The sequence below is a fragment of the Gopherus flavomarginatus genome, chromosome 2 (assembly GCF_025201925.1).
Source record: "Gopherus flavomarginatus isolate rGopFla2 chromosome 2, rGopFla2.mat.asm, whole genome shotgun sequence".
NCBI classification, from domain to species: Eukaryota; Metazoa; Chordata; order Testudines; family Testudinidae; genus Gopherus; species Gopherus flavomarginatus.
In genome coordinates this window covers 166049798-166067801 of record NC_066618.1, presented here as the reverse complement: position 1 = coordinate 166067801, position 18004 = coordinate 166049798, and the positions used below count along the sequence as shown (strand labels likewise).

Sequence of the window (18004 nt, the reverse complement as noted above, 5' to 3'; positions counted from 1 at the left end):
TTTGTGCTGCAGCGTAGGCTGGTGGCCGGTCCTTGCTGTCCCACCCTTGGGGGCTGTCTGTTCCCTCCAGGCGCTCTCGCCCTATGCACTATTACCACATGGCTCCTGGGCAGCGCCTGTGTGGGGAGGGAAACCAGATGGCAGTGCCCAAGCCCCCGACCACCCTTGGTGAGTGGGTGGGGAAGGCCTGCAGAGAGCTAGTCCATGGCTCAACCTGTATCGGAGCCTGGCACAGGTTTCAGACTGAAGCCAAAGCCCTGTCTGCTAAAGCCTCTCACACCTGCAAGTTCCTGCCTTCCCTCTAACGATCAATTAGCACCAGCCTCCTCCCACAGATGCCACCAATGGGGCCCTGGGGCAGAGAGGACTGGTCTCTTCTGTTTGCTCCTGTGGGAAGGGGAAGCTCCCAGACCCACTTGCAAGAGGGCTTTTCCTGCAGGCTGCCTGCCTTTGCCCTCTGGCTAAAAGCCCCTGCCTGGAGCCCAGGGGAAGAGAGAGCTGCTTGTGTGAGAGAAGACTCGATCCCCAGCTCCTGGAGAACAAGGTAAAACACTGTAGTGACTGCAACTTAAAAAGCTTCCTTTACTTGCAGCTGGGTCTGGGATGGAGGCTGCTGCAGGGAGCGGGTGTGCATCCTACAAGCTACATTTTGGAGGCACTCAAGACCCCTTGGTGCTATATGTAACAAGGACCGTCCTTGCACAAGAGCTCACAGCCTGAGCAACCAAGCCAGACCAAGGGAGGGTCCTTCTTCCCATCCACAGCTGCTTGAAGGGGCCCAGAGAGTAACCCAGGCAGCATGTGGCAGAGCTGGGACCTGAACCTGGGTCTCTGGAGTCCTCTCCCAGTGCCCCATGCACAAGCCCATCGTCCTCACCACATGTGCCGTGTTCATGGAGGGGAATGTTGTGCACTGGAGCTCTCCAGGGAAGAGGCCTGATGCCAGCCCCACGAGCCAGGTCCTGTACTGGCTGGGCCCTGCACTGTGCCCACAGGCTAAACAGCACTCGCTCCCCAAAGGTTGCAGGATGGCTTTCCCCTGGGATTTCACAGACTGCCCACTCCACCCCATGCTGTCTGTGGGGTGACACAGCTTTTGTGCTGCCTCCTATGGAGGGGGGCCCCCAACAGTTACCAGGTACAGGGCGGGGGGCAGGCGGAACAGTCTCCCTGTTTGGGCTGCTGAATGACCTCGGCCCGTTGTGCCGTGCTGAGACCTCGCTGGGCCTGGGGAGAGCTCCCTCGGGGCTGGCCTGTCTGGGGCTGCCAGCTTTCAGCGTCACCAGCCATCGGCATCCAGGACTGGTGCTGCAGTCCCCTAGCAAAGACACAGTAGGCTGCTAGATGTCACAATTTAACCCCCTCTGTGTCACACTGGTGCAAACAGTGGCTGGGCCCTTAAACCATGTGCTCCAGCCGGTAAACCACTCAGGCTGGATCCCTCGCGGATGCAAACGGATTTTGCTCCATTGAAATCAGCAGCTTCCCTGACTTACACCAGCCGCAGTGCTGGCCTCAGAGGTGTGTTGGCTTCATCCTCTTGCTGCTTTCAGGAAGGGTTGGCCCTGGCTGGCGTGTCGGTGGCAGAAGGGGATGGCTGAAAGGTGGCAATCTCATTCTCCTCATAGACACCAGGGCTGGCAAGGCGAGGGGCTGGCCTGGAGTGGCCCTGGATTTGGAAGCAGATGGTGTACAGGAAGGCGGATAAGTGCAGCAGGCACACACAGCAGAAGATAGCCACCACAATGATGGTGTGGAACTCCCACGGGAACGGCTCCGGGGCCAAAGGAGACCACGTCGTGTTCTCATTGGGCTGGGGACCGCTCCCCAGCCCCTCTGTGTGGTTCATGGTAACCCAGGCCTTTCCTAGGGGAATGGATTCTGGCATCTTCTCAACACTGTCTGGTTGGTAGCATGGTCTCATGGGCAGGGACTTCCAGGCACCTGCAAAGAGAGAATGCAGCAACTCTGGGCTCCCCGTGACTAGCCTGGCCCTACCTCCGAGTCTGAGAGCACGGGCTGGTTGCACCGTGCCAGGCTGAGCTGAGAGGAGCCAGCCCTGCCCAGGATCCCGTTCTCTCAGTGGATCTCCTGCAAGAGCCCTCTTGACATGCAGCCAGTGTGGAGGTAGCAGCCAGATGTCCAGAGCGAATGCTGCACAGCCGGCTGAGGAGAGGACAGCTTGGCCAAGGACCCTGGGGAGCCCTGACTCCTTGGGAAGTGACCCATGATCCTCGGTGTGTGCGGAGCAGGCAGGACCTTGGGATTCGAGGGCTGCACGCATGGCAAAAGGCCCTGGATGCTTGATATATCTGCCTTGGGAGGGAGCCGGGGCTGGGATCCCTCCACCACCATCCCAGCATGGGGCGTGGGGATTACAGGCCTGAGTTGCCTTCCCTGCCCTGGGAAGCTCAGAGGTGCCAGGCCTGGTTCGCAGGCTCACCACAGCCCCTCTGGCATGGGAAAGGGGCTTTAACATGGGAGCAGATTGTCTCCGCCCCTTGCCAGGGTGAGAGTGGGGTGAGGTGGCCTCAGTGTACGTGGGAATCAGGGATCCATTGTTTCCAAATTCCTTCCTCCACCCTGTATAAGAGAGCCTGTGTTTGCAGCCCCACCTGGCTGGATTCAACCTCCCCCCCTGCCGGGCCCCCCGTTCCTGGGGAAGAGTGCCCTGTATTTCCCTGAGATGGCTGCTTGCCACCTGAGCCCCAGGAGCAGTACGGGCTGCGGCAGAGCTTTGCCGTGGGGTACCTGGGTTTTGTTTGGGTGCCAGACGTCTTTCCCTGCGGGGCCATTGCTGGCTGCTGAGCAGTGAGACTAGCCACAGAAGCCCAAAGTGCATTGTGTGCTGTGGGTGTGGAGGGGATATAGATTGCAGACACCGGGCTCACTTGGGAGCCAAAGTATAGAGCCCTTAAATCAGGGCTGCCCATGGGCTGCAGACCCCCATGGGCAGCTAGACAGCACGTCCTTCTCTAAGAGAAGGGCCTAATCTTTGCTGGTGTTGCCAGTGTCTGGGCAGCAGGGGGTGCTGTTTATGGTCTGTGTTTAGTAATGGCTGAGGGCACAGAACACACTATTGAAATACGTTTTTGAGGCCTGTGTCTAAGAGGCAAGATTCTAAATGAGGCTGGTTGAAAATGCAGTTTCAAGTAAACCAGTTGTTTTTGCAAAACAGTATCAACGTGAATGAAATCTCCCACAAAAAGGAACGTTTTGAAACGTTTTTTTGTTTATTTTAGACAGAAAAAATAGGATATTTCATTTTGAAAAGTTTCCAAGGCAAAATTGTCCAAAACCAACTATTTGAAGAGTGCAGTGAAAGGCGGGTGTTCTTCCAATTGGAACAACCCCCCTAACTTCTATGTGTCGCCATATCCACCCTGTTTGGACCAGCCCAAACTGTGAGCTCTTTGGGGCAGGGACTGGTTCTTTGTTGTTCGTACAGCGCTTGGCACAGGAGGTCCATGACTGGAGCGCCTACGTACCGTGTAACAGGGCAAAGTCTTGCATCTGCCCTATGGAGACTACAGGTCCCAGCATGCAGTGCTCCAGCTTGATCCCAATGCCCTGCTGGGACCCTATTGTCCATCACTGTGGTGAGGACAGAGGGTGAGCTGCATTGTAAAATGCTTGGGGGTGGAGAGGCTTCCTTTGGAAACAGCCAGAGTGCTAGTGACCAGCTCTGTGGGCCCCGGTGGGGGCACAGAGCATGCCCCTCCAAAAGCTGTTGGTTTTGACTCCTGCACATGCCCCTGCCCTGGGGCGCAGCTGAGCCTGGGATGTGTGGGAAAGGGGATGTCAGCAAGGTTCATGAGAGACTTGTAAGTGTCTCTAATAGGAAATGGGCCTTTTCTCAACCCCAGCAGCTTGTTGAGCTTCCTGCTCCCAGCTGCAGGAGAGAAGGCCAGGAACCTCTGGGACGTTGCTGCTGCAGTTTCATCTCTCTGTGCAGTAGCATGTAGAGGTCACCAGGCTGGGCACCATCATGCTGGCCTGGGGCAGATATGAAGTAAAGACCGGCCTGGCCCCAAAGAGCTCAGAGCCTGCAAGCAAAGTCATGCTGACAGCTATGGCCGGAGGGGAGATGGGAAATAGTCTGTTCCAGACAGTCCTTTCTGAGCCTTTCATGCTGGGAGCCTGGGGCCCGACTAGCACATCTCAGACTTTCCATGCCAAAAGCAAACTGCCAGCCTCCGCTAGACAATCCCGGTAACGAAAATGTCAGCCTCCCCTTCCCTGCATAACAGCCAGACTGGGTGTCCGCCTGCCCATCCCCGAGCGAGTCCCGAGGAAACCAGCTGCATCCCCTAGACCCAACGGCAGTGTGACCGCTCTAGGCACCAGCACCTACCTCTCTCTCTCTGGTGCAGCAGTTGAGCATCTGGTGCTTCCAGCCATAAGTACCTTCTGGCAAGCCAGCCCTGCCTCCTGCGTCTCCCTCTCTCCAAGGTCCGGCTGCTCAGAGGCTCCCTGCAAATGGTGAGGAGAGCAGGGAAAATCGCCTCCGTTCCTGTTGCTCTGGAAACCAAACGAGCCAAAGAACCCTCGGCTCTGTGTGAGGGTGGGCTCGGGCTGGGTTTCAAGCATCCCCCAGCAGCTGTGAGCCGAGCATGCGAGCCCCTGCTCTGCTCCATGGGGCCGATGCTGGATCCTCAGCACTTTGCCAGTTCGCATCCTGCCTTTACCAGTGCGTCTGCTGTCAGGAGCTGATTGAAACCCCTGATTACTTCAGTCCTGTAGGGTCTCGGCTCAGTTTTAGGAGAACCCGCTCTCCCCTCTTGGTCCCGGTGGCTAATAGAAGGGGTAAGTGATTACTGCCCCTAGAGTAACCCAGGTCTATTGATCCTTCTCTGCCACAGGTTTCCTGTGTGATCCTGGGCAAGTCACTGAGCTCTCCCATCCATGTGAGGGGGTGCGAGGAGAAAGCTGTGTCAGAGCCAGGCATTGTTATGATACTGAGTGAATAACCTGTCCTGGGTCACTCCTTTTTCCCTGCCCAGGAACGTGCAGGCCTCTAACATCGGTGCCCCTGGTCCTTCCCCAGGCTCTCCCGATTCAGAGCCTGACATCCTGGCTCCAGACAAACCTGGCAGCTCGGTGCTGTGCTGCAGGCAGCCTTTTCCATCCTGGCTCTGAATTAGTCTCTAGGGTGGCATTTCTCCCAGTGCCTGCCAGTCAGGCTGTGGCACTTTGCCCCAGCATCTAGGGCTAGTCTGCCTTTGTGTGAGAAGCCAGCCAGCACATTTAACCCCTCCAGCTGTAATTGCCCCTGTCCTGAGAGAGTCTTGGGAGAAACAAAGGACCTTGCCGAGCGGGTCACGCTGCAGCAAGGGTCTCTGGGGTGCCATGGTGGGATTGTTCACACTGGAGCTGCTTTTTGTAAAATGGAACCTGTCACTATGGTCAGCTTCCCAGGGCTCAACTGTTCTACCCGGAAGGTCTGGCTGAAGCCTCAGGCTCCGGGAATCCAAACACTGCCCCTCCGAGACCCAGGCGCACTCCGCTTTGGGAGGCGAGAGCATGGATTTGAAATCGGTGGCTGTTGGTGCAGTGAGACGGCCTGTCCCATTCAGACAGCACCTCTGTCTCGCAATCCCTCTGCTGCAGGCACTCTCCGGCATGTCACATGTGGGGCCAGCCCATCATCCCTTCTGGTCTTACAACTGACACTAGCGTCTGGGACCAGGAACTGCAGAGGTGGCTCTATCCTGAGCTCTTGGGGGTGGGTTTGGTTTTGGACACTTTTCAAAACAAAACCATGTCCTTGGACCGAGGCCTTGCCTTCAGGAGCGACTGCTTTGTGTGGATAAATATAGGCTGCACAACCACAGGGGCTCTGGGCTACCTAGTCCGACCACCACCTCTGGGGAAAATGGAGCTTGAAGGGTTCAGGGTTCCCCTATCTGGGATGGTTCCTCATTACCCATTGGCACAGTGGTCTGCTCCCTGTGCCTGGGCACATGGAGAGACTGTCCCCTGCAAACACTGCTGTTCTCCTGGCCATGCCTAGACTTTCTGTCCCACTGCTGTTTATCTGCAGCTCTGCATCCAGCTCTGGAGTTCTGGGGACGTGGTTCTTGTGAAAGATGTGACGCGAACAATCGCATTTAGACTCTTTTTATCTACCAGCTGCAATGCGGGCGGCCAGCTGGCTGTCCCACTAATACAGAGCCTACGGCACTGTCCTTCGGGTTTGCAGATAGAGCTGTCCAGGTGCACAACAGCCAGTGGCTGGGGTGGGGCAGAGTACAGTACTGGGACCAATGTGTGGCTGCAAAACAAACCCTGTTATCAACCGACTAACCATAGACCAGCCATGCTAAGAGAACCGTGCTCTGGGGGTGGGGGTGTTCTCTACTGGCATCTATTTCCAGGGGCAGTGGTGGGCAGCCCTGTGTCTGGAGGCATGCTCTCACACACTGGCTTTCCCCAGTACAGCTGGAGCTGGGTGTTGGATGGCTTTTGCCAGAGTTAAAGTAACCGAATATGATCTGTCTGCTCTGGGAGGAGCTGAGGCAGGGTCAGTAGCAGCATTGTCCACCTGCAAGCTAACTCTGGAGAGGGGGTGCTGCCAGCCAGTGCTGGTCAGCATGCAGAGCTGCACTCGGGTCTGGTTCAGCTTCTCTCAGGCTAGACTAGCCTCTGTTGTGGCCACCACCAGGGACGGGCTTGATCCCCGTAGGGGGAGGCGTTGGGAAAGCTGGTCTAAGCCGAGTGCCCGTCTCTAGTCCAGCTTGGGAATAGAGTGTGTGTCCATTCCTCCTAGGTCAACTGGGGCGATGCTGCCCTGCCTGCCAGGGGCTGCCAGGCTGAACTCAGGGCTGCTTGGGAGGTGTCTGGCACGGTGGTGGGTGCCTACCACCATGCCAGATAGATGCCTGGCATGGGCTTTGTCATCCTGGTTCTGTTGGAAAATCTTTCAAACTCCTGCAAATGGCAGAGAACATAAGAGTGGCCCTACTGGGTCAGACCAAAGGTCCATCTAGCCCAGGGTCCTGTCTTCTGACAGTGGCAGGTGCCAGATGTATTAGAGGGACTGAACAGAACAGAGCAATTTATCAAGGGATTCATCCCGTCATTCCAGCTTTTGCTCCTGTGCCTGTGTTGTCAGCTGAGCTGTGAATTCCAGCAAAGAGCTGGCACTAAAAGAGCTGGCTGGAAACTTTTTTTAATTTGAAAAAATTCTTAATTTTCACCAAAAAATTGCACTTTTCCCCCTGCATGTTTCTACCCGCTCTAAACAAAACAAAGAACCAGACAAGCAATACGTCTGAGGTGAGTCTTCGATATTTGGAATGGGGGGAAAAAAATCTTCCTGAGTGAAATGTGACCTTCTTACATACTGGTTTTTCCTTCCAGGGACTGTTGCTGACTTTATCTGGTCACTGTACGTATAGATCTCTGTCGTGCTCAGACCTGGAACCTTTCTGCTCTGTGGTTGCATCACAACATGGTGAGTCTTTTCTGTGCAAATACTTTGAAAGAGAAAAAGACCCTTTTCTCTGTATGCAGGAGAGGGGGATTGGAAAACATACACAAATCTCCCTATTGTTTGAAAAGCCACTTTTCACCCCAAACCTTTTTGCTCAGAGATGTTTGATTGGAGCCGAGCATGGCGGGGGCCTGTAATCAACCCGTGTTGTGAGGAAAGCCAGCTCCAGGCTGTGCTTCAGTTGTTGCCTGTTGTGTAATTTGCAGCCAGGACTGATAGTTTATCTGTCTGTATTAAAACACTTTATCCTAATCCTACCAGGCAGCTCTAGCTAATTGATTTTATTACTCACTTAAATGCTCGATATCTCTTATCTAGCATGACAGAAAAGGCTGTTTGTTTGTTTCTATGCATTGGCCTTCAGGCACACAATCACAGCACGATTTAGCATGCGCTAGCCAGGGTGAGGACGGGGGTGGAGGTAAAATAGCTAGTCACACACCCTGCTGGGAGGGGTGGGTGAATCGGTGACATGATAGCCCCATGGCTGTGTCTGAAATTCACCTGCCTGCTTGCCCATCTCCCCTGAGCCCATTCCACGGCCCGAGCAGTGTCCCACAGCAGCGGCTTGGTTTTTAAATTGATCTGCCAGAGAGAAACGTTTCCCACGTGTGGAACTGGCACCTGACTTTACCCTTGCCCGAGGCCTACGCTCACGCCTGGGCCAGCTGCAGGCTTCTGAGCTGGGATGCTGCCCTGGCTGGAACCTATTACGGCCCAGCAGCTCGAGCTGTGTCAGGTCGAGGAACTGGAGGCTGCTGGCAGATGACGCACATGTTCTTGCTCTCAGTAGTAGCAGTTGTTTGTATTGTGGTAGCATGGAGAGGCTGGAACCCCATGTTGGGTGCTGCTCGGGGTCATAATTGGGGACAGTCCCTGCCTCAAAGAGCTCACAAGACAAAGGGTCAGAGGGAAAATGGGGGAGTTGCCCAGCAGGTCTGGGGAACAGAGCCCTATTTTCCTGAGTCCCAGCCCAGTGCCCTGGCCACACCCCTCCCCTGCCCCCTTTTCCCAGCCCCTCTGTGTTGGCTTTGAGGCCGGACTGTGGGGTTAATGGTACAGAGGGGGCTGCCTTCGTGCCTCCTCCATTCTTGCAACATCAAGTGGAAGGTCAGGCTCCCCGCACAAGGGTACGAACGCTGACGTCAAAGGAAGCAGCTGGTGATTCACTGGCTCTTCTGAGCCTTTGTCTCTCTGGCTGTAACTCATCTGGGAAATGTCATCCCATCCTTGAGTGTTATCGTTTCGCTGTCAGTTTGCCCACTCTGCTGGGAGATAATCCAACCTCTGAAGGAGATATTGGCCCGGCGAACACAGGCTTTTTGAAAACCTCAGTGTAGCGGGACTTCCCCTTGCCTCGAATGACTGCATCTGTACTGCACTGCAGAGCAGTGCCTCTGGGGAGACCTGGGCTCTGTCCCCTGCCCTGCCAGGTAACCTGGTACATTCAGAGATTTCCAGGCCGGAAGGGACTGCTGGGATCAACTAGTCAGGCCTCCAGTGTAACACAGGCTGGAGACCCTCCCCAAAATCATTCCTAGAGCAAATCTCTATGGTCAGGAATGGAGAATCCACCACGTCCCTTGGCAAACTGTTCCCCTGGTTAATCACCCTCAGTGATTCATCTCCCAGCAATTGGATTATTGAGCACGTCCCCCTGTGTGCCTCACTTTCCTCCTCTGTAAAATAGGATGATGGTACTGACCACCTCTCTTTGAGCTCTATGGACGAAAGGGCACATCAAAGCCAAATGCTGCTGCTGTTCATTAAGACTGCTTCAGTTAGTACATGTCCTGTAGGGTTCGAATCCTGCACTGCGCCCTGGGGAGTGGATGAGCTGGGAGCCAGACAGCCTTCTCCATCTCGAGGGGCAGACTGTGTCCCCCTCTCCTCCCACCCCACCAATGTGCCGGGAGAATGCCCATTGCTCTGCCAGGCGAAGCACATGCTTGGAGGTTCCAGCAGCTAGCCAGCATGGGCCCAGGCTCCTGGGGTTGGGGTGAGGGAGGGGGAGGGGGAAGAGCGCTGTCCCTAACACTCGCTGTGTAAGGAAGCTGTATTAGGTAGCTGTGTAGATTCCTGTCTTCCACCCTGACCAGCTTCAGATGGGGGCATGCTGATACCCCAGGGCCAGGTTTGGTCAGTGACACACCTAAGGGATGGAGGAAGCAATGGGTTCCCCTCCCCTAAAGCCAATGGTTCTGTTCACTCCCAGGAGGCTCTGGGGGCGGCTGAGTTCAGAAGACCACTCAAGGCACTGGGGGGGGGGGGGTGAGGGGCTTCTGAGAGTGCAGGGATGTACGTAATGGGGTGGCCCCATGCTCAGAGATGGCTGTGTAGCCCTACGAATAGTTCCAACCTACTTTCCCCCATCCTCGCTCACACAGGTGGGACTGCTGCCTATACAGCCCCCCAGTGGCATCTTTCCTCAGCCAGGTCTGCTCCTGCTAACGCTCCAGGGGTTGGATTCTTTCACGCCCAGCATCCAGACTGAATCCCCAGCGGCTGTCCTGCCAGAACAGCCCTCATCATGGGATATGCCCCTTGTAAGGGGTGCACGCGGCTGGCCCGGGGATGAGCAGCACACAGGGTCTCTATTTTCCTAATGCTCTGCCCAAGGCTAGTGACTCCACTGGCTTCCTGAGGCTGCATCTCTACCCCCCTCACCCCCTCCTTTTTAAAGATCATGTTTTCTAAGTTAAAGGACATGTCCACCAGCCCTGCCTGTTACAACTCGGTCTTTGTTTGCAAATCCATGCAATTCGTTCCTTAAAGCGCTGGTGCTCCATTCAGTTACCCTAGCCTGGCACTCCCAAGCCCCTCTACAATAGCCAGCCAGTGCCTGTGAGCAACTCTCCAAATGGGAACCCTGTCCTAGGTGAAGGCAGCTTCCCTTGCCGACCCCGTGAGCCATCCTGTGCCTTCCCTGCAACCTGCTGCACTGATCCAGGGCAATGGACAGCACTCTCTGGGGCCTGGCTGTCCAATCATTGGGGGGAGGACCCCTGCCTGGGGTGAACGGCAGTGTCTAAGCCGTGGTGACCATGTCTAATTATCACTGCACTGTCTGATCCCTCCATAGGAGATGGCCGCTCTCAGCGTGTGCTGGATGCCTGCATTCGGGTGGCGCTAGGCTACGCGCCTGGGAATTGGTGTTATGGTTCAACAAGAACTCCAAGCACTGGCCTGCTGGCAGCCTTTGGTTTGGGACTAGGTCCGGCTAACTGTGCTCACACGTTGCTCTGGAGAGAGAGCATCTGGTTGGCTGCAGAGGGTTAATGTAGCCAAGAGAGGATAGGCTTGTTCCCTTAATCAGCTTTGCCTCTTGTAACGCTGCCCACATGACAGATGCATGAAAAGGGTTTGGCCTTGGCCCCCAGCAGGCCTGGGTAAGTGATGTCTTTTCTTATCTCTCTGCTGACTAACCAGCATCCTTCAGCTGGAGTATTTAAGGCTGCGAGTGGGGAGAGCTGCAGCAGAGAAACACTAGTCCAGCAGAGGCAGCCCCGGAGACTCTGACGCTGGTAGCCTGAGCTGAGACCAGAAAAGGAAAAATGCTGCCAGCAACTTTCAAACTGTGCGCCGGGATCTCCTACAGGCATCTGCGCAACATGACCGGTGAGGGGGATGTGCAGCTGTCACTGGGGCAGCAGCTGCCTCAGGAGCTGGGCTAGGGAGGGGAGGGACTGGCTGGCTTGAAGGCCCCATTGCTGTGGATTTGACTGTCAGATTCAAAGTGCCTCATTTCCTGCTCCTTAGCAGTGATGTTTATTGCTAGTACGGGTACTCTGTCTGCGACCCCTGTTTGCCCCAAGCACTGGGCAACCAGAGGCACCCCTGCTTTATGCCCTGCTTGCCAGCAGGGATCACTGGGGGAATTCTCTGCTGTGTGTTACGCAGCTCAGACCCTTAGCTGGTGTAAATTGTCACCCTTCCCTTGGAGCTAAAAGCCTGTCCCATGTCCCCAGTGGTCTCAGCTGGCCTTAAAATCTATTTGTCTCTCCCTTTTGCTGTCAGAAGACTCTTTCTAGCTCGACAGGGGGAAGAGTATGCCTGTTTCTGAATGCAAAACAGTCTGTGTTTCCAGGGAGGTTGTCTATAATGCCATAAATGTACCTATGTACAAATAAAACATGCTTCCTGCCTTGAAGAGCTCACATGAAAAGGACTTAGATTCCCAGCAATTGGAGTGGATAATCTGCCCTCTTTTCCAAACTGTGGAGAGAGAGAGAGCAAGAGAAACTTCCAACATACTCTTCTTACATACTTGGTTTCCGCTGGACTAGGGACCAGGCTGAGGTCTAGATTACACATCGCACCAGGTTTATGCCAAAGACCATTTCTTTGGCAAAAGTCATTCTGCAGGTTTGGAAGAAGTCTGCCACTCTTCTGCTTGGTGTGGTGTTGCACATAGTGGCGTGCACAGCTCTCCAATCCCAGCATGCTGTATAACTGGAAAAGTAGGAGCATAGGCAGAGTTTCTAAAACAGCTTCAAGTCCCAGTGTAAGGTGAATTTTCCGATGTTGTGAACTGCTAGATTCTAAGCTGCCCCTGGGATGTGGCTAGTCCTCATTCCCTGTGTTTTGCACATCCTAGGCTCCACGTATGGTCTCCAAATACAATTGTTACTCTATTGAGGAAGGGCCTAAATGAATTTTTTTTAAAGAGCACCACTCTTCAGAAATCCAAAGCAAATCAAAGGTAGCTGCTGTATACACATGCCGCTGCTTCAGCCGTGTGTGGATGATGATAAATCCTGTTTCTGTAGATGTACTGACACAGCCGGTGATGATGGAAGGTAAATAAAATTAAAAGAAAAATCAGCGTGGGCCTGATAGGAGGCAATTGAACAGGAACAGCTTTATCTTCAGGCAGGGTCACAAATAGTGAAGCATGAAAAGTAAACTGTGAAGTTCATAGCTCTTTTCATTTCAATCTTACCCTCTCATTTCAAGGCTTGAGAAGGCAGGCGCTTGTTGCCATCAGCCAGGAACTGAATAAACTCGCCTTTGCTGGCCCTGGTCCCAGTAAATGGATCAACCAAGTTCGCAGGAGGAGCTCCTTACTCAGTAAGTACCACAGTCTGCCAAATGTCCAGTGACAAGCAAAGTGGGTGATCCTGCACCATTCAAGCCTGATAGTCTTGCACCTGCCTCCAGTGGAGCAGGACTGGGGCCCAAGTCCTTTAAGAGGCTGCAGCTGTGATACAGACTCAGACCTGTTGATGCATATAGAAATGCACAGCCTATTCTGCAAAATATAAATACAGAAAGATAGCAGGAAACCAGCATCACTCCTAAGCCCACCCACACTGGTGCTGGACTGGAAAGATTACTTACTTCAGCTAAGTTATTCTGTCCTATGCAATGCAATGGTGATTCATTGAGAGGATAGAGCTGCAAACAGCACTGCATAAATGCCCCAGTAAAACCCTCTACTCCAACCCCTTTCAGGCTCCAGGTTGGAGGAGAAGCCCTTCAGTGAAGTGGAGATGTCCTACATTAAACAGGGAGAGGAAGCCCTTCAGAAATCGCTCAGCATCCTCGGGGACCAGGATGGCTGGAAAACTGAGACCGTAGTGGTAGGATTTCTGACTTATGGTGGTTTCTAACTTGTCCTTTCTTAACTGAACCTACTGGGAATACTAACTCTTCAGGGCTTTGACTTCTTTAGGGAAATGGGGACAAAGTGCTGAGCAAGATGCTCCCAGACGTTGGGAAGGTATTCCGGCTAGAGGTGGTTGTGGACCAGCCCTTGAACTCTGTGTATGATGAGCTGGTGGAAAGAATGGAGCAGATGGGAGATTGGAATCCAACCATCAAGGAAATCAAGGTGAGAGACTCAACTGCATTCATCCTCCAAAGAGGGAGGACTGCTTGCTTTGGCCTCAATTCAGCCAAGGACTTAAGCACATGGTTTGCTGAAGAGGGGCCTTTATGATTAAGCAGTAAAATAAAGGGTTTTTCTACTATATATTTTAGAGAGAAACATCTAATGTGCCCAAAGGGGTAAATACAGCTAGGCTGAAGGGCGTTCCAGCCTTTGAATGCCAGCTCCAAGCTTCGGCTGTTATCTTGGCCCTGCTTTGCAGCTGATATGGAGCTTGTTTGGCAATCGCCACAAGGTGTCAGCAAATGGCAGAAGTCCATTTCTTTATCTCTGCAGCCTGTGTTTCCAGGTGGAGGTTATGGAATCCTATTGCAAGTGGGTGGGTGTGGTTTATACACTGAAGTGGTAACAGTGCTGGCCTACTGCCTGACTGACAGCCATATCTCACACTAGGTTAAACATTCTCCCACACAGCACAACCTGCTCCTAGAGTACTGAAATCCATTTCCCTATCTGTAACACAGCCTCCCTCAGAGTCGTGGGACTACGCAGCCAACGAGGTAGCCACAGCAGTCTGGGGCTGGGGGGAGGAAGGTACAGAACTTTATTAAATGCCTTGCAAGATTCCTAGTACAGGGAGCCCCAGAGGTAAGTGTGTCACAGACACAGTAACTGAGAGAGATACACCACAACCCACGGGCTAGTAAATGGAATGGTTGCGTAACCAGCCATGTTATGCTGGCTTTGCTTAACGTTGCATAACTGTCACTGTCCAGATTCTCCAGAAGATTGGGAAAGACACTGTGATCACTCATGAGACTGCTGCGGCCACGCCTGGCAATGTGGTGGGACCACGGGACTTTGTCAGCGTGCGGTGTTCTAGAAGACGGGGCTCTACGTGTGTCCTGGCAGGGATGGCCACAAGCTACGGCGCGATGCCAGAACAGAAGGGATTTATAAGGTAGGGAGCCCTCCAGCTGTTATCTTGCTTTACAACCCTTGAGCTAGAGCAGCGGTAGTTGGACAGCCAGGAAAGGGAAGTGCCATTCCCAGCTCGGGTGCACACAGCAGTGTGGTTGCAGCTGCCTGAGTCCAGAGCTGGGGGTCGAGTGGGATTGTAGGGGGGTGGCTAACCCAAGAGGCCAAGGCCTTGCTGCTATTTGGAAGTAACAGCTCAAATGGAGCTAGCACATGTATGTCTGCCAGCTCTGGGAGCTACCAACACACAGAGCCTCCTCTTACCACCCTGGTGTGGGAGGAGGGCTGTAACAGTGGTGAGTATGTTAAAGTTTGGAGTCCTGCCTATTTTATACACTTCAAATTTGCCTGAGCTGTTACCTTGTATCATTAGAAATTCCCTGCCATCGCTGGGGCTCAGGCAGTGATCACACCTCAGTTTCTCCCCAGGAACTGAAAGCCTGTAGTCTCTAATAGCCCATTTCTCCCTTAACTGGCTCGTGGCATTCACCTAACAACCAGGACTCAAGGGTGAAAAGCTGGCCATCTCTCCTATGGCCACTAGCCAGCCCTGCATTTCCCATTCTCTGGTTAATCCCACTTAGGCCAGCTAAAGGGGGTTCTACTGTACTGGTATCTGGATGGTGCTCTAGCCCGCTCTCCTATGTACCATAGACCATCTCCTGGGACCTCCTAGTCTTAAATGCCATGGAACAGGAGGCTCTTCACTTTGTAGAGTTTAAAGCCAGAAGAGACTCTTAGATCATCTAGTCTGACCTCCTGCATAGTACATGCCATTAAATTTCACCTAGCTGTCCCTTTACTAAGCTCAAAGCCCTACAGCATTTCAGTCTTCAGCAGCAGAAATAGAGGTGCCACCATGGCAGGGAATTGATCTGGTATCTCATTCCCATTACCAAGAAAGACTCAAATGTGTAAAATAGGCAGGACTCTAAACTTCCCCTCCCCTCTTTTGACTGGTACTGTCCCTCCTTCCTCTCCCATCAGGTGTCTAGTAAATGCACCCTTATTTCTACACTCTACTAACTCCATGAAGGAGCATGGACTGCACCTCCCGCCCCCCACACCCCCTGCTTGCTACCACCATGCTATTCACTAGTAACAACTAGTCCCTTCCCTCTCAGCCTAGCAACCAGGCTTGGCACATGCACTCATTGCAAGACTGATTTTACACCTCCGTTAAGCAGATTTATTCTTCAAAATCCTTTATTTAACCTGAATTTAAAAAAAAAATTGGGATCAAGGGCTAGAGAGACTTAAATCAGCAGAAGGACTACTGGCTAAGTCCCACCGGAACAAAGACAGTACCTGGATAGCAGTGACTGTGCCAGGGGAAATTTCTGGCTGCTGGGAGCATGCTGCAGCCTTTCCCCAGAAACATCTTCTGGTGCTCTGTACCAAACTCCAGCCTGAGAATAGTGTCTGCTGCACCTGTTGGCCTGAGAGGTGAGGTATTGCCACCCTCCTGCCTTTAAAACTGACTGTCACACACACATTTGGATGGTAAATCATTGTCCCTGGTTTCCTAATGCAATGTCTTCCTGCCCTTCTCCAGAGCTGAGAATGGTCCTACCTGTATGGTTCTCCGTCCACTGGCTGAAAATCCTTCACAGACCAAGTTAACTTGGCTACTCAGCATTGACCTAAAGGTAAGTGCACATGGTGAACTGCATTCAAACAGTATAAATGAGTCCTCTCAGGCAGACTCCTTAGGAAGGGGGTAGTTGAACATTGTCTAAGCTTAAGAAATTATGAGGAGCAGTTTAACTACTTGAAATGAAATTCTCCTGACTCAAGTAATTCCCACTGTGGGTCAGGTGAAAACCATTTCATCTTCATTGGAAATTCCAGCTCTTTCCAACCAGAAAGGAGTGGTTCATGTTTTATCCAAACGCACTTGCCAATCTCATTGCAACCTAAAGTGCAAGATTGACTCCCTCCAACCCCCTACTCCTTAGGCCCAGGAAGTACCTCCACTTTAACACACTCCTGCTCTCTTCTTTTTCAGGGCTGGCTGCCTAAGACAATCATCAACCAAGTACTCTCCCAGACCCAGGTAGACTTTGCCAACCACCTCCGCAAGCGTTTGGCTACCACCACCACTCCAATTGCTGTCAGCTGCTGAAGCAGTTGCTGCTGCACCCTAAAGAACTATTAACCTTCAGTGGCATTTGCAGCTTCAGGGACAGCCAGAAGCCTACCTGATGTTTAGATTTTGCCTTGGAGCTGATTATCCTGTGTAGTGTGTTATCTGAGAGATGCTTTGGAGCTTTTTTTTTGGGTAAATGAATGGGTTCAGGTTTTTAATGCTACAATGAGTTCAACAATGGGCACTTAGGCCTCCAACCACCACCCAGCTGGGCTCCCTTCTTAGCTGAACATATCAGATCTGTTGGTGTAGGCAACCCCTTCAAAATCCCCCAGAAAGTATGTTTAAGTGACTGACTGAAAAGACTAGTGCTCTGTGTAATTACATGTAGTAGGATTCAGTGTTGCTGGCTGTGTGCTCTGCAACAGCTTTTGATAGTTTCACAGCGAAACTACTTCTGGTCAAACAGGGGCCTTGACTTCAAGGCAAAGAGTAGGACACTCAGCGAGAGCTCCAGCTTAACCCTCAGCTTCCACTTCTATCTCCCTCCTAGGTACTTACAATAATGTGCTGTACAGGAACACACTCTTTAGCCTTAAGATCAGAAGTGAGTTACAGGTTTAATATATAGCTCGAGGCATCTTGCAATATCCAAAAATCCATCCTTGGGCAGATCCTATTATTGAAGTGTTAGCGCAAAGGGAGATTTGCCAATTTATACCAAGCTAGCTTTCGGTTTCATTTAAATGTGCTAACGTTAAGTTAGGTTGTTGCTCTTTTCAGTCAGCGAAGGATGTAACTAAGTAGCCTGGTCTGTTGGGTACAACTGGATCACAGTATCTGAGGCAGTAAGCATGTACTTATTCCCCCCACCCCCTTTCAGAGCGGGCTCTGTAACTTGTCTTGGGTTTTAATAGGCTGGATAGTGTCTAACTGTATAAAGTGTCTTATGAGAAATCAAGTCAGAGTAGGACAGTGCAGCTTTGTAAGCTTACACTTCTACTTAAGAACCCAATACGCCAGCATTAGGTTTGCACTCAGCTGTAGAAAGTGAATTTATAAAGTCAGTTTGCAGGTATTTATTTTTCTTGTATAGACATGCATAATGGACTATTTAATATTTATTCTCAGTGACCAGGGAGCTCTAAGCAAGTTTATTTTGGGGGTGGGGGTTCCTTATCCACTAGGGAAATCTTAAACAATGCTTGTCTGACCTTGTAGTATAAAGCAATGCTTGACTTCCCTAGAACCAACCAATTCCTGGGCCCTGCTGATAGGACTGTTGCTATGCAGAACACTAAAATATTTGCAATGTAATTCTGCAGTAGCCTAATGTACTGACTTAGTTTAAATAATCCAATGTGATGTAAGATACTTTTAAAATATATAGCTGAAAAAGATTAAAAGTCTTGACTGGCTCTCTTTATCTAGACTACAGAGTGCAAATGTAACAGCTTCATAAAAATCCTTACTCTCTATTAGTAGTGTTATCTGTAAGAAACCTGAGAGTGGGAAGAGGAGACTTGTAGCAGAATATATATTGAGACAAGCCACTGCGATTTATATCAACACTTACCTTATTCTGGAGGAGTGTGTGTCTAGTGTTTTACAG

General features: G+C 52.1%; 1 protein-coding gene across 1 annotated transcript; it reads left to right on the top strand.

Annotated features, from left to right (window-relative positions):
- The first annotated feature begins 7362 nt into the window (after positions 1 to 7362).
- STAR (steroidogenic acute regulatory protein) lies at positions 7363 to 17517 on the top strand. Its single transcript, XM_050940258.1, has 8 exons — positions 7363 to 7456; positions 10925 to 11113; positions 12452 to 12565; positions 12950 to 13077; positions 13170 to 13328; positions 14102 to 14286; positions 15859 to 15952; positions 16312 to 17517. The coding sequence occupies exons 2-8, from the start codon at positions 11050 to 11052 to the stop codon at positions 16426 to 16428; spliced, it is 861 nt and encodes a 286-aa protein (XP_050796215.1). The 5' UTR covers positions 7363 to 7456; positions 10925 to 11049; the 3' UTR covers positions 16429 to 17517.
- The last annotated feature ends 487 nt before the right edge of the window (positions 17518 to 18004 follow it).

What these genes read in the sequence shown, in the direction of transcription:
- STAR (XM_050940258.1), top strand. Translation starts at nt 11,050, where the DNA reads ATGCTGCCAGCAACTTTCAAACTGTGCGCCGGGATCTCCTACAGGCAT. An exon ending in CAACCATCAAGGAAATCAAG is followed by an intron (nt 13,329 to 14,101) that starts GTGAGAGACTCA and finishes GTCACTGTCCAG; the next exon opens with ATTCTCCAGAAGATTGGGAA. An exon ending in TACTCAGCATTGACCTAAAG is followed by an intron (nt 15,953 to 16,311) that starts GTAAGTGCACAT and finishes CTTCTTTTTCAG; the next exon opens with GGCTGGCTGCCTAAGACAAT.